General features: G+C 35.8%; 1 protein-coding gene across 1 annotated transcript in view; it reads left to right on the plus strand.

The window, feature by feature from the left end:
* The window catches only part of Kul (Kuzbanian-like), a 460,233-nt gene that overhangs the window by 231,881 nt on the left and 212,471 nt on the right, over positions 1-15,881 (plus strand). The window contains exon 3 of the mRNA XM_074129116.1: positions 559-680. Coding sequence (XP_073985217.1) covers positions 559-680 — 122 coding nt within the window. The remainder of the gene's footprint in view (positions 1-558; positions 681-15,881) is intronic.

Consider the following 15,881-nt stretch of genomic DNA (forward strand, 5'->3'; position numbering starts at 1 on the left):
AGTAGAATAATAGATGCATAACCTATAGGTGAAGCTAAACTAGCCGCGTAGTTACACAAGTGTGTAATGCTGTAATATTTTTATATTATTATGATTAAAAGCTTTAACACAAAATGCATTTTTTTCTATAATTCTGGCCCTCCTCTAGAATTTTTTTAAACTTTGTGGCCCCCCCATTAAAAAAGTTTGCCCACCACTAGCCTAAACCATACATCCTAATCCCCACAGCACAAGCCTTATCCACAACACAGCCCATCCCGACAGTCCTCCACGACGCCTGAAAAGACGTAGGCCCTTGTGACCTTTTACCTATTTCCTAAACTTCCTTCCAACCTCTAAAGAGTTCCAGCATTGGCTGGCCTCTCTCAGCATGCCTTCCCGATTGTGGCGCTGGATCCTCCAGGATTCAGCCTACAATCTGTGCATAATTAAATGAAGATCACATTTACTTGATGTAAATGTATATGTACAGGCTGTAAATATATAAATAAAAAAAATTTAATACATAATATAATTAACATATCTTTTTTTTTTTTTTTTTTTTTTTTGCATTTGCAGGGACTTTAGATTAGTGCTATATCCAGATCGCGAACTCTTTTCCAACGATGTGAAATTTGTTTCTGGCTCTGGACAGCAATTAAGTTACGACACCGGAAATGCTTACGTTGGATTTCTAGAAGGTATGCTTTTTCCTTTTTTAATTAATTTTTAATTAAGTGGTTAATTTTGATTATTATTATTTTATAAAAACTCATTTTATTTCCTTAAATGTGTGGTTAAGAGTATTATGAGAATTGTAACAAAGTTTTATACTAACCAAGTATTACCCAAAGCAGTTGTTAACCAAAACCAGAATCTTTCCTACCACACTATTTCCGACCTCAAGTACGGTATAAATTCACCACTGCTTCCGCCTCTCACATACTCTGTTTTTGCGTTAGCGTTTAAGCTGGTTCCTGTATTTGAAATAGAACATTATTACACCCATACTATTTTTGTATTAGTTTAAAATTCCATTATTGTTTAATAGATCTTTATGTATTTTGAATCCGAATCCTGTAATTAATAAACGAATTAATTTTGTGTGAAGTTACAGCTGCGTGATTTCATTTTCTACATTTCCTAGTTCTAGAGTTTCATAACAATTATATTCACTGCATTTGTCAGGTTTTTTTTTGGGTAGCTATTTTATTCAACTTCGAGGAAATTCGAATTGCTTCCTACGGTAAAATGTGATCTCTGAACCAGGACACTTTATGTTGTGCGGAGTTGATAGATTTAAAAAAACTGGACTCACAGAATATTTTATTATTGCTTGGGTGACTGTGTTTATTTTCAAAGTTACCTTCAGGAACTTAGAAATTGTTCCATAGATTGAAATGATAATGATTTAAGATAAACCTGAACGTTTCTTTGCTTGTTTGTTGTTTTAATACGAGTACACTCCTCCAAATTTCGGACCAGAACTCCCCTCTGTAAAGAGTCTTTACGACGTTGAACTCTCGGTCTGAACTCTCAAAGTTATGGTTTTATTTCTTTTATTACGTCTGCTGAAGATGGTATTACATATCTTTGTTACAAATTATTGAAGAAAATTATCTAGGGATTCTGGAGACCTCTGAATTCAGATTTCCACATATCTTACCGTCACTGTGCTTAATCTATGAAGGGAAAAATCTAGGATTAAATAGATTCAGTCGAACCAGGCTGCAGAAGTAAAATAAGTATGTTAAGTATATCAGGCTGTCCAAGCAAACGTATGTGAAGTTAGGTTGAGAAATAAAATGGGCGATCCTAAATGGGACTTATCTACGTTCTCGAGGGGCAGGCCACTGGCCACAAATGTGCCTATTACAAGGGCTAAGGCCGTAAGGAAGTGAAAACAATAGGGCTAACCAGTATTTTAAGTACAAGGGCTAAGTATATTTTATTTTTCGATTAGATTAACGGGTAAAATGATCTAAAATTTCATTTAAGAACATAGCCTGGGTGGCTCCCTTTGATAATTTAAAAATAGGCTGCGTAAGGAAAAAAATATAATATTACAATGAGAACTTCCCACGTAACAGCGTGTTCCTGCGGGTGAACATAATCTTTGTGAGAGATGAATGAAAGACATCACTCTCGTCAGTGAGGATGGTAAATGGAAGAACTCTAGCCTAGGAATACGATAAGCGCTGGTGCTAAGTGGCGGTGGGAATATTCTTAAGTGGTAGCACTGAAGGAAACCTCCCACATCTTTGAACACGTTTTGACAGCTGATCATAAACAATGCACAAGTTGTGTAGTATAGTTTAAATTAGGCAATTTTTGTTTGAATACAAAATTTTAAAATATCTAATGTAATAATTTAAATAATAATTCTACTGGGTATCTAAATAATAAGACTCAGGTATCTAATGTGACAATCGTAATTTTTTAGATGTCGCTCTACTGAAATAATAATTTACAGCAGTAAATAAAAATTTAATGACGTTTCAAATATTTTTGAAATCGCCTTAAATTGTTAAGCTTATTTGAAGGTGAAAGATTTATTCGTTCTGAAGAGAAGAGAGAAGACTACGGGCATCTTTGATCTCAGGTCAGGACCCCTCTAGGTGGGCGATGAAACACTCAGACAGGGCACTAGTACCTTTGGTTCATTTTAGGAGCGTTCTATGAACATTCTTTATCTTGAACAAAATCTGTTAAACAATAACATTGGTATCTCAATATTCAATTAAAATTTACTGAATTAAATAACACATAAATTATTACTAAAATTACTGGACAAACGTTCAAAATTGTCATTTCGCAATAACAGAGTGCTTTACTCGTCCTTATAAGGGCATGGGGAATGGAATTGTACAGGACAGCCAAACATTTATCGTATCTAATCCATTTAAAATCCTAGGAACAAGGAAAATCCTAGAAAAATCCTAGTCAATACTCTTTTCTATATCTCTAACATCTCACCATTCTCAATAACCTTCAAATGCTCTTCGTCTCGGACTTAACCAAGTCCCGATATCTCAAATATAATCCCTAACTAACAAATCCATCTATCCAAGGCCCTCTCAACCTCTACTCCTCCTACTAATCCACCCCAGCGATTGAAGGCGTCGGTGGATTCGGCTCTAATTGCGTACGTAATAAGACTCAAGTATCTAATGTGACAATCGTAATTTTTTAGATGGTCGTTCTTCACGCCAGTATTGTCAGTATATGCTTGCTGGCATTCAGAGCTCTCACTTATGGACTAATGATATGAACTTAGTGTGGGTGGGTGCTACATGGTGGCAGAAATATCCTTAAGTGAAAGAACTGAGCGAAATCTGTCTCATCCTTGATGTAAACAACTCTCATTCACAACCTAGAGCTTAAGATTTACTTTAAATTAGGGCTACAGCGATGATGTAGTGTTAAAGCTCTAATAGGTTAAAAGTTTGGGCAATTTTGGAAACAGTATTGATCACTGGATGATAGATTCGCGAAATATGTTCTAGGTCTATTCGATATTGGTTGCATGATTCTTTCTACACCTGACTCCACTCTTGTTGTTGGAGGTTGTTCCTTTTCCAAGGCATGATTCTGTTTAGGTGTAAATAGTTAAGCCTCTTTTCTTAATCTGATTTTGTTCTTAGGCTTACTGCTGGAAATTTCTCTTACTGGCTTACGTCTACATTACAATTGCTATCTATAAGGTAGTGGACGTTGTTGTTCTGTCACTGAAAACCTACACTTTTGTTGCATACACTTTTACATTGTTTCAATAAAATTTTTGAGATACATAATTGAATTTTCACTTTAAGAAAATGCAAATTAGAAAATAAGGTATTGTTAAAGTTTTGTTTAATGCAAATTTAGTTGTAAGAGGGAAGCTTGTAGACATTTGCTGTTTTGTGCTGGCAACAATGTTAACAACAGATGTTACCATTTGTTAGTTTGTGTTGTTATGTGTGCCGAGTGAGAATTGTTACCTACAACTTTTCTGCAACCGCCTCTCTTGGTCCAACTTCTCCAGTTCGGTACTTTGGCACGTGTGTGGTCCCTTTATGCCTAAGTCATTATAACTATAGCTATCTTATCTCATACATAGTTATATAAAGGATGAAATCCTTAGAACTTGCAGGTTTCACTCCTCCAAGCGTAGGAACTGTTCCTTCACTGACAGAATAATCCCTAAGCTTTCCTCCAAATAACTTAGTTAATTCAAATTTACTATTAATAACATTTAATTGCTATTCTCTGTTACATTACTCATCTGGAGTTTCATTAATAGAGTAATACTTAATTCTCAATTATAAACTTATGACATGATTAATTCCATTAGATTATTCACTGTAATTTTTTTATTAATAACCTTTGTTTAAATATTCAGTCTTTGCTTTAAACCTAATCCTCCCTTCCTCTTCGGCGCTACAGACCTGGGCCTCCTCAATCAAGGCTTTCCACTGAGCTCTATCAAGAGCCTTCAGTCTCCACCTTCGCACACCCATTTTCCTCAAATCCCCCTCGACGTCATCAAGCCATCTCATTCTTGGCCTACCTCTTATTCTGACGCCTCCGGGCCTTCCATATAATAGGCGTTTAGGGATGCGGTTATCCACCATCCTCTCCACATGTCCTAACCAACTTAATCTTCCTTTTTTTTAATACATTGAACGATGTCTGCTTCTCCATAAAGAGTTTGCAGTTCTAAGTTGGTGCGTATACTCCATCCTCCTCCCTCGTTCACAGGACCATATATCTTTCTCAATACTTTCCTTTCCCACACTCTCAAGGCTGGCTGGCTCTCTTGGGTCAGAACCCAACCTAATATAAGGCATAAATGTGAGATTAGAACATACGAGGCGCCAGGCTATTTAGGAGGCGTGTTTTTCAAATAAGTACCATTTTAAAATCTCTTTAACAAAAACTTACCAGTTTAAAAAATTAAGTATAAGGGGTTGATTAAAGGGCAAAAGGTACACAAATCAGCTGAAAATTCTTGTTAAAGAGATACCATTTTGGTTTGATATACAGAACTAGTCTATCGATAGCTAATACTCCAATGTGGTGTTTGAAATTAAAGGGGGAAAGTATGCGATGTTGGAGAAATTGGCATGAAACTGTCTTAGCCTGGATTTTTTTGCCACATCCTTGCTGTAGGCTGGATTTTGCTTCAATAACTTACTAAAATAGCAGTATTTAACTCAATAGCTAAGATTACAAGCTAAGATTTAGCTGGAACACTAAACCGTAGATCTTATGTACTATTTATCAAATGCATATAACATATATGCAAATAAAATAAAAAAGTAATTGGCTATTTTTTCAGGCGGGCTTTACGTCCAACTACCAGTTTGGTGTCGTGGACGGAGTCGACTAGCAAACGTACTGTTGTAAATTTCTTTTATTAACCCTTAAATAAAATCCAAGGCCTAAGACCGGGGAATCGAACCCAGTACCACAACACATATTAACTTTACAGGTTTCGCCTCTAACGGCTCGGCTCCCGTGCCGCCCAAATATGCAAATAATGTTAAATAAATAAAATCCAATATCTGTCGGATAATAGCACATTTTTTTTTGTCCACATGCGATGATCACAGATTTGATTGGACAGTGTAGATTTATCGAGAGAACGCTGATGATCGGCGGCAGTGCTGAAAAAGCTTCTGTTGCTGATGATCTCAGAAATTAGCGCGGCTCAATTAAAAATAGATAATAAAAAATGCTCTTAATATTTCTGGCGCTGTTGGGAATGACAGTTATCAGCCTGAAAACTTATTCGTCGAGATTGGTGTGTTACAAACATTTTAAAGATCAGTTTCTGTTACAAAAATAGCTTAAGGAGGACTTAACCAGAAGAAGAAGGAAAAGAAGCTCGATTAGATATTATTTGCTAAGGAAAATGAGATTTAAGGCTGAAACTTGATCAAAGTAAGAACTGTCACGCGGCAAGGTGGTTGCCGAATTGTAAATACTCTTTACAGTACTTTCCCTGACTCTGCAGATGCCGAGTTTAGACTGACCTAGATATTAGCCATTGAGGTCAAAGCCGTACGTGGTCGAAGGACGTGATTTAATCAACAACTCCGTTGTGGTTATGAATTTTGCGGAAGTAAGAAGATCAGGTTGTTTTTTTTTTTTTAATATACTCACTCATGCGAATAAAACAAAAATGGCCCATAGTAATATTCCTTTTTGAAGGAAAATCTAGGATATATGAGGCATGCCCAGGATCTTGGAAGATGAGGCTAGTCCTCCATGTGTAGTTAGAACAGTGCCTTGGTTTGACTACCCTGACAGCCAGAGGATCTTTTAGCAGTTAAGGAAGTTTTGGTGGAAGTCAAACTCGAAGCCATGTTAACACATGACAAGTTATCGAAGTTTTTAAAACGGTATCCCAATTAACAATTTCATCTATTATTATTTTCGCAATACGTGAAATTTAAAAATTTTCAGTTATGAGGAAAATGTATATACAGAAAAAAGAAATTCCATTGTTTAGGTTTTAATTGAATTTTTCGCGTATGTATTGTAGAAGAAGGAATTTGTGCTATGCGTCCATTGTCTGTCTGTCCGCATAATAAATAAATTCAGAGAATTTTGTTAAACACGGCATCATAGAAATATATATATTTTGTATTAAAAATTGCCTTCACAATACAGTCTTCATATGGATACCATAAAGAGTTGGTGGAAAGGGGCGGAAATATAGCGCATTGTGACTCCATCTCCTCAGAGATGGTGTATTTATGTATGGGAGTCAGTCTTTCAGGAGTTCTGGTTGGATGAACTGCCAGGATGAGGAGGGATATTTCTCATTTTACCCTCTTCTCAGTTACTATGGGGAATGGAGAGGGTTTTGGGGGGTGGAGAAATTGTCTATTCACCTCCTCCTCAATATTCAGTTTGTAACGTATTCTATTATTAGCCAGTTATTTCTTCCATCAATGAAAATTGATTCATTGATCAAATGATATTTAGGTTTCAAAATTTGATGTTCTTGCTATTCTAAAAACTCTTGTTTTTTTTGGGGGGGGGGGAGGGGATTAAGAGCGTGGGAGGGATCTGTGACTCCTCAAAAAATTCTTAATTCTTTACGAGAATCTTCTTTTTCCAAAAGTTCTAGTATTTAAAAATTGCTGAACATATTTGGTAACTGGTATCCAGGTCTTTCCAATGCCGTTCAAATTTCCTTTGCTGGCCTTTGGGCTACAGAGACCCCTAGTACGGAACAAATCCAAATTTAGCCAGAATTCTTCCTTCGTGTCCATACATAAGAGTGTTCCGCGCTACTTACATGATACCAATTCTCTCCTACCCCATACTCAAACCTCTCTTTTACCATCATTGTCGTAATATATATATTTATACTTGGATACATGATCGTCTAATGTCCCATCCAAGTTATAACGTTTTGTCATTCGAATGTTCACGACGAGTTAGCTATTTCTTGTGCTACATTGAAGTAACTTTGGAGGGTCTTACTTCAGTGAAATTCACTTGACTGGTAGGCACCATGATAGTTGAGTAATTGTAGCCTAGGCCTGCAAAAGCTAAGATATATTGGGTTCGATTCCTGGTCTAGCTCTTGCATTTTATTTAATGGTTTTACGAAAGAAATTTGTAGTAAAGTACACGACCACGACTCCTAATTTGGTAGTTATTCTTGCTGAATTAATAACGTTCCTTCTTAAGTATGAATCTTCGACCTAGACTTGTTATCCATTATAATTGATAACTTTTCAAACGTTTAGTTCATTCTACTAAATTCAGTAAGGGGGTCACAGTTGTTTGCTAGATGGTAGAACAGCTTAAACTTTACTTTTTAATGTCCCCAGAGTTCGAAAAAGAGGTTTCAAAGTAAATGATCTCTCTTTTTAATAAAAAGTTAAAGTGCTTTGACGATCAATCCTGTACACAACTATCTCGCCAGAGGTTTCTCATTTGTAATATAAATAAATCTTAGTTTCGCGCATACTTAGTCAAGTTTTGACACTGAGATGTAATGTATTTAAACTAAGCTTATTACCATTAAGACAGCCGACTTTAATGAGTCAATTATCTAAGTTTATGCCAAACTGAAAGGAATTTGTTAAAGCTCATGAGCGTAGCCTGATATTTTGTCAGTCAATTTATTATGAAAGACGATCATCACATACAAACATTTATCTCCAAGGATGTTTGGGTACCCGCGTCTAAAATTATGCGTCAGTAACGCTGATATTCTACGACATAAATCGACAACAACTTTAATTCTAATTTTAATTAACACAAAATTACACAAACAGCCAATATTTTGGGAGCAGTGTAATGAATGAAGTATAATCACGATATTCTGAGAAAAAAAATGCTTTTTCCTCTGATACTGACACAAAGCATACAAGTATGTTCTGTAATGTAATAATTGGGAAGCATATTGGCTCACAATACTATAATAATTAATTTTCCCTCATTAATTATTGCATTAATGAGCATTTCTCCGAAAAGGCCTCGAGAGATCTATGGTTGCAATTGAAAAAAGATGAAATTATTAAAAAGCTGTAATGGTAAATAAATTAATAATTAAGAATAGCAATATACAATATATAACTTAAATCATTACATAAGAACTCATTTCATGTAACAACAATTACATAAATTCGAAACAGATGTTTCAGTTTTGGGTCAGAGCATTACTACCACCCAGAATACTTAAATTTCATCCCATTTTGGGGCAGCCATTAGTCTCTTTTTACAATTGAAGAGCTTGGTGCAAAAAGGAGTTTAGTTTTTTAAAATTTTTAGTAAGGACAAAAAACTAAATATGCTTTAAGATGTATTCCTTATGTTGTGACTGCTGTCAGGATTAGTTAATATCTTGTGATGGGGTCATTTGGGGCTCTCAATTTGAACTTTCTAGGGCATTTTTTAAGCTTGCTATAAGCAAAAGTAATTTTGCAGCTAACTCTTTTTTGCACCAAAAATCATAATTTTCAGTAAAACTTGAGTACATATTAAGTACTTTAATCAACAGATTTCTTGTTTTTGAGCTTTTAAGTGGCATTTTGTGTCTTGTCAAAGCGAATGTTAGATATATTATTATTTCTGTCAAAAAGAAAAATAATAATATCTACCTAATGTAAACATTAAATAAACCTAATATAAAATTTTTTGATTGATTGTGTCATCTTTTCCGTTTTTGGAGCAAAAGAAAGTTATCTGCAATAGAAGACTCATTTTTGCTCCAAATCTAACCTAGGTTAGAGAATAAGTAATAATAAACGAGTCTGCATAAAGACTCGTTTATGCACCAAAAGATGTAGAATTGAACATACACTAGAGGGGCGCCACTAAACACATTTTCTGAAAAAAATGTAGATAACTCCTTTTTGCACCAAGCTCTTCAATTACTAATCTGATCTTAAACTATAACTATCTTCGGACTCCTCTACAACACATTTTGAATTTTCTTTATTTGAAAAACTTAGCCTTTATATATTCTAAGGGACAATAGAACTATTGTTCTCTGTAAGCGAAGGAATTTGGCCACCACAACTTGTGGTTCCATTATTCAGCCCAACCATTAGAAATTACTATCTTTTAACTACAGTCGAACCTCGCTTAACGAGCATAATTCGTCATTTAAATTAAAATAAAAGGGGATAATTGGTTCTATGCAAAAAAAATATTGATAAAATTTTTTTTTATAACATTAATTTCGAAAAAATTATATACATATGTACATATGATGTAATATAATTAAAACTGTCCGGTAGGACAGTTGTATAAGGGTTGACCATCAAAAACTGCACGAAAAAGTGTAACGTTGAAAAACAGCCAACTTTGACAATTTTTTTCTATTTTTCTATAAAAGATAAAATTCCCAAATTTTCTTTATAATATAGGGCAAATCCTCCTTTATAACTGTAATTTTTTTGCAACCACCCAGATCTAATAGGTTTCGAGAAAAAAGTTGCCGAAAATGAGCAAAAACGGCTTTTTCAAAAAATGTTCTTGTTCTTGTTCTTCTTCTTGTTGTTGTTGTTGTTGTTGTTGTTGTTGTTGTTCTTGTTACCTTTTTTGTAAACAACGTAGCGCCTAAACGCGTGAACCGATTTTCATGAATGAGGTGTCATTCGATTCGGAATTTTATGTAGATGTGCCTTTTGGGGGTCTCGGCCCTGTACATCGAATGGGAGAGGAGTTAGCCCCCTTTATGTAAGGCCCCCTCCAAAATTATTATTACTAATTACTCTGTAAATCTTGGCCCGATTTTGATAAAATTTGGTAGGATGATAGGGTTAGGGCTCCCCTACCTAACATTAAAGCGACGATCTGCTCTTACACTTGTTAAGAGGAAGTATAGCAATCATTTCAAATTATCGAGGCGTGAACCGATTTTCATGAATGAAGTGTCATTCGAATCGAAATTTTGTACAGATTTGTACTTTAAAAGTCTCGACGCTGTGCCTTATAAGGAGGGGAGTTTGCCCCACCCAAGTAAAGCCCTTTCTAAATCTATTATTACCAATATTTCTATAACGCTTAGTCCGATTTTGATAAAATTTAGCACGAAGCAGTAATTAAAGCTCCTCTACGTGGCTGTGATGTGCCATCATGCTCTTACACCTACTAAGAGGAAGTACTGCAATCGTTAAAATTATCAATGGGTGAACCTATTTACATTATGAATGAATTGTCGTTCGATTCAAAATCTTTGCCTTTTAGGGAGAAGTACTGTAATCGCAGTTTATTTTTCTTGCTCCTCTTAAAAGGAAGTACTGAAATCGCAGTTTAATTTTGCTATTTACGTACAAATACCTTCCTATTTTATTCAAAACGCTTTCTCAAAAAAATGGTTATTGAGGATGGTTTGGGGACCGCAACTATAATCATTCTTTAAAAAGATCTCTCCAGTGGTAGTTACGGTTCCGATTTAACACCTTATCAGGTTATAATGATAGAATAGCTTATTCCAAATTTTAAAAAATCTGTAAAGCAGACGTAACTTTGCAAATAGACAAAAAGGAAAATCTATCCAAAAGGTACAAAAATCTCCTTAACAAAAACTTACAGTTTTAAAAGTTAACTGCTGATTTGTGTACCTTTTGGCGTTTAATCAACCCTTATACTTAACTTTTAAAACTGTAAGTTTTTGTTAAGGAGATATAAATTACATATATTAATTGAGATAAATATGTACATTCATAATTAATCCTTTTTAATTATAAACCCTATTCAACAAAAATGTCACGTGTCACCCAAGCCTTGTTATTGGCTTTCCACATTACATTTAGTTTGTTCTTGTGGATGTTGCATTTCTTAAAGGCTCGTGGAGTTTCCGAATGATACACCAGCAATGGTTTAATTTTCAAGTCACCGCTTGCATTAGCACAAAACAGCAACGTGAGGCGATCTTTCATGGGCTTGTGGCCGGGTAATGCTTTTTCTTCTTCTGTTATGTAGGTTCGCTTGGGCATTTTCTTCCAAAAGAGACCTGTCTCGTCACAGTTAAAAATTTGTTGTGGCAAGTAACCCTCGGAAATCAAAAGTTTTTTGAAGTCGCTGACGTAGTTCTCAGCTGCCTTCTTATCGGAACTTGCTGCTTCACCGTGCCTCATAACGCTGTGAATGCCGGTTCTTTTTTTGAATTTTTCAAACCACCCACGGCTTGCTTTAAATTCTTTTTCGTCTGTTGACGATCCTGGAGTTTTCGTACGGAGATCAGTGAAAATTTTCACTTTGATCGTTCAACCCCTAGAACAAATCTAAGCCTTTCTTCTCTGCCCAGGTCAACTTCGTTACAATATTTAAACACAAATGTCACTATATGGACTTTCCCTATACACCACTCATTCGGTGAAGTTCGGTTTCGACTGTATCAGTGCATTAGATACGTGGAGAATATGAAACGCATATGCGTAAACAGGAATGACTAATCGAAGAATGCGCAGTTTTCGATGAGTCAGCGAAAACTGCGCAGTCAGCGAAATGTCATTAGAAAACTATCGTTATGCGAAACATCGCTCGCTATAAGAATCAATTTGTTTTACTCGTTATGCGAATTACTCGTTAAGCGAGGTGCTCGTTATGCGAGGTGCTCGTTATGCGAGGTGCTCGTTATGCGAGGTGCTCGTTATGCGAGGTTCCACTGTAACTTAAATTTTTAAAAAGATAATTTAAAATATTTTATTATTTTATAATTTTTGAAATGAAACGATTAAATAAATTATTGCCTATTAGAAGCAGCGTACATTACAATTCTAGCTACAATTTATTTCAATACAAAATTCTTGTTACGTAATTTGTCGCAATTTGTGGTCGGTTAAATTTCCAAAATTGTGTTTTTTAGTAAAAATAAATTTGATTTTAGCCACTCCAGATTAGGAAATTGTGTTTTTACCATATTGTCTGCGTTGGTGCGAACAGTAGGGAACATTTCTATACTGAAAAGACATACTCGTAGTAAGCGCAAAATTTGTTGTCTTTTTTTTTTCTTTAGTAATGTTGCCAAATTTTAGTTTTTGGTGAAAAATCATTTTACGAAAGTAATTATTACTTAAATGGTCTACAACACCTCGGCTTAAGTGGTTAATAGGAATTCTTACCTAGGGACTAGGTCACCTTCAGGGCTAATTTACAATACACTGTCTTACATCATGGACTCTATACAGACAAGACAGAAGATACACCAACCCTCTAATGATGTAAGCAAAATAATCGCCTATTTTTTCAGGCAGGGCTTAACGTCCAACTACCAATTAGGTGTCGTGGACGGAGGCGACCAGCAATTGTACTTTACTATTTCTCATTTAACCATTAAATAAAATCCATGGCCAAGACCGGGAATCGAACCCAGTACCACAATGCATAGTAGCTTTGCAGATCTCGCCTCTTAACCCGCTCGGCTACCTTGGCGCCTCTCTAATGATGTAAAACAGTATATTGTAAATTAGCCCTGAAGATGACCCTAGGTCGAAAGCTCGGCATAATAAAGTTTATAATGACTGAAATTGGCAGTTATTTTTCATCCTACTGAAACTATGATTCAGTCACCAAAAATAATGAACAAGAATTCTTTAGGGAAAAGCTGATATTTTTGTAACCAAATAATGGTACTTAAATTAGAGAACATTAGAGACATTTTAAGCCGTATACTAGAGTACACAATTTTAAAGACCCATCGAAAATTATTATACCTTATGATAAAAACATTTTATAATTGTTACAAAATTAATTTTTTTTAAAAAAAAAAAAGAAAAAAGTAATACATTATCTTGATTCATCATTCAAATCAAACGCTAAAAATGTAGAGAAATTTTTCATCTTCAAAGAAAAATAAAAAAACTATCCCATTAAGACTAATGTTTAGCCCCATCGTGGCACAAAGGGCTTTTCTTAGCCCTAAGGCATTTCTTACAAAAGAAGGGAGAGATGTAAAAGGACCGGTTAGGGTAGTATGGAGAAATTTACATAATGGTTGATGTTATCGTATCACTTCGGATACATCAAAGAATTTTTCCATTTTGAGGCTTTCTTTTGGATAAAAAATTAGCTGTTCTCGGCTGTTAGTTTTATATGTTAATTTAGCTATTTTCTATTTTTGGAACATTACAAAAAGTTCCCAGGAGTCCTAGCTAGAATACAGTACAAACTGTCTGTTATGTAAACTGATAGAAGGAAAGTTGATCTTAAGAAGATCATTGCCCTAGCGATAGTACATTCCCTTTTTAAAGAAACGACTACCATATTTGTGTTCCACCCTAAGTAGGGCCTCCAGAGCGAAACCTCCTTTTTACCTTCTCGGTGTATGCATAGGCAACGATTCTGTAATCTGAAGTTAAACAAAACTGTTGGAGAACTTTTCGAAGAAAACTCGGAATACAGGAAGCAAAGAAAGAAAAAAAGTCAATATGAAGGTGGCAGGACTTAGGATAGCCAATCCGTCAGCAAATATTAGATCACGTCCCATGCGTGAGATTACTTCTCAACAGGACGACAGAAAGAAAGAATTCTTGTCAACGATTCGATAAAATTGTATTGAGAAAAGTTGGTGTTAGTGTTGGCAGAAACCCTGTGATCAATGGCGATATCGTGATTAAATGTCCAGTCCAGTAAGTGCAAGAGGAAATTCGAAACGTTTGGTAATTGGCAGCCAGTTTTGTAACAGCTGAGTAATTTCAGCACAGTTTTATTTTCAGTAAAGACTATTTTTTAAAAGAAATTTCAATATTGAACATGCTTTACAGACTTCTTGGACGACGCTCCAAATTACCCATTGAACTCAAACGCTTAATATACAGTACTATCCACAAACCTATGTGGACTTATGGACTGGAGCCATAGCTCCGCAACCTACCATATGGTTCAGCCAAACCTACAAACATACGGACAGTACAAACATTTCAGTCAAAACTCCTTCGACAGATAGTTGACGCTCCTTTCTACGTGACTAACTACACACTTCGCCACGACCTCAAAATCCCATTCGTACAACTCGCCAAGACGAAATATCAAAAGTTCCAAACGGCTCTCTCTTCACTTGCTCCAATCCTCTAGTACAGTCTCTCGCATCCCAACGATACTCGCCGACTGAATCGCTAGTGGCCCCCGCAACTTCCTCGCAGTCTAAAGAGGAATTTAGCACGATGTAATTATTCTCCTCTCTCTCCCACTCATATTCTCCTCTTCAGGTTCCCCTCTCTCCTATAGAGAGTGCTACCGCAGGGTAGTTTCTCTCCTCCTGCCTTCCTCCCGAATCAGTTCATCATACTCTTTCTCCATGAGTCTTTTCGAGAAAACAAAGAAACTTCTTTATTTTAAACGGATATCCAGGGTATTCCGATATTTTTTTTTTTTTTTTTTTTGGCGCATCAACAGCTGAGGTTATTAGCGCCCGGAGCTTTTTCCAGTGCACTGCCGGCCTCCGGACAGTGTTCTCTCGTTACAGACAACACTGTCCATCACCGGACAGTGAGCTGTAAGAAGCTCCTAGGAAGAGAAAATCTAAGGGTCAGCTGCTGGATTCGAACCCGGGACCTCCGCGTGGGAGTCCAGTATGCTAACCTCATAGCTAATCCCTTCCCTAGTATTCCGATATTAGAAATATTTTTGTAATAATTGGTTACTAACTACGGTCACTAAAACTAAAGTTTGTGTTCCATTTATTTTTTTAAATAAATCGGTAGTTGGACGTTAAGTCCCGCCTGAAAAATAGGCAATACACTAGGTGGATGTATATGACATTTTCAAGACGAAACAGGACAAAACACTTTTCTGACAGGAAATAAACTCCAGTAAAAAGATAGAAGTTTATATTGTTCACAAAAACATGAAGAAAATGCAGAACACCGTAAGAAGGCTAATCTAGTAGCTTGGTGAAGCCGTTGAGGTGAATTTCACTAAAGATCTACTCCTTTATCCTGGTGGTTGTACTTCTTCGGAGGTTATATGAAAGCAAACTAATTAAAAATAAATCCCCCTACTGAGAAGGGAGGGTATTATACAGGATGAACTGAAAGAAGCTTTAAGTGGAGTGATAAGAGATTGAACGGCGGGGACGAAGGGTTTTATGCTGAAGATGTAAGCTTCACTGCCCTTTAACTTCAAAATGGAGAATTAGTTTCTGAAGGAGTTGCGTGTGAAATCGAAACGCTGCAAGTCATCAGTAATTTATGGCAGCAAGTTTGTCACTCCCTTCTCTGAATCAGAGTTTTATTTTCAAATTATTTCTCTTCTCTTTTTATAGCCATAAGGATTTTTGTAAAATTGATGCTGTAAGTTACTTCGGATATTTCATCCTTTTCTGACGCTCTAAAATAACATTTTATCCCAATGTGACTCGTACTAAAAAACTGCAATATATATGACCATTTGTTTGCACTTTATTTTAACTGTCTTGCACTTATCTAAACATTAAAGAGTATAGC

The sequence above is a fragment of the Rhodnius prolixus genome, unplaced genomic scaffold (genome assembly GCF_049639745.1).
Source record: "Rhodnius prolixus isolate KJV_2025 unplaced genomic scaffold, Rpr scaffold_9, whole genome shotgun sequence".
NCBI classification, from domain to species: domain Eukaryota; kingdom Metazoa; phylum Arthropoda; class Insecta; order Hemiptera; family Reduviidae; genus Rhodnius; species Rhodnius prolixus.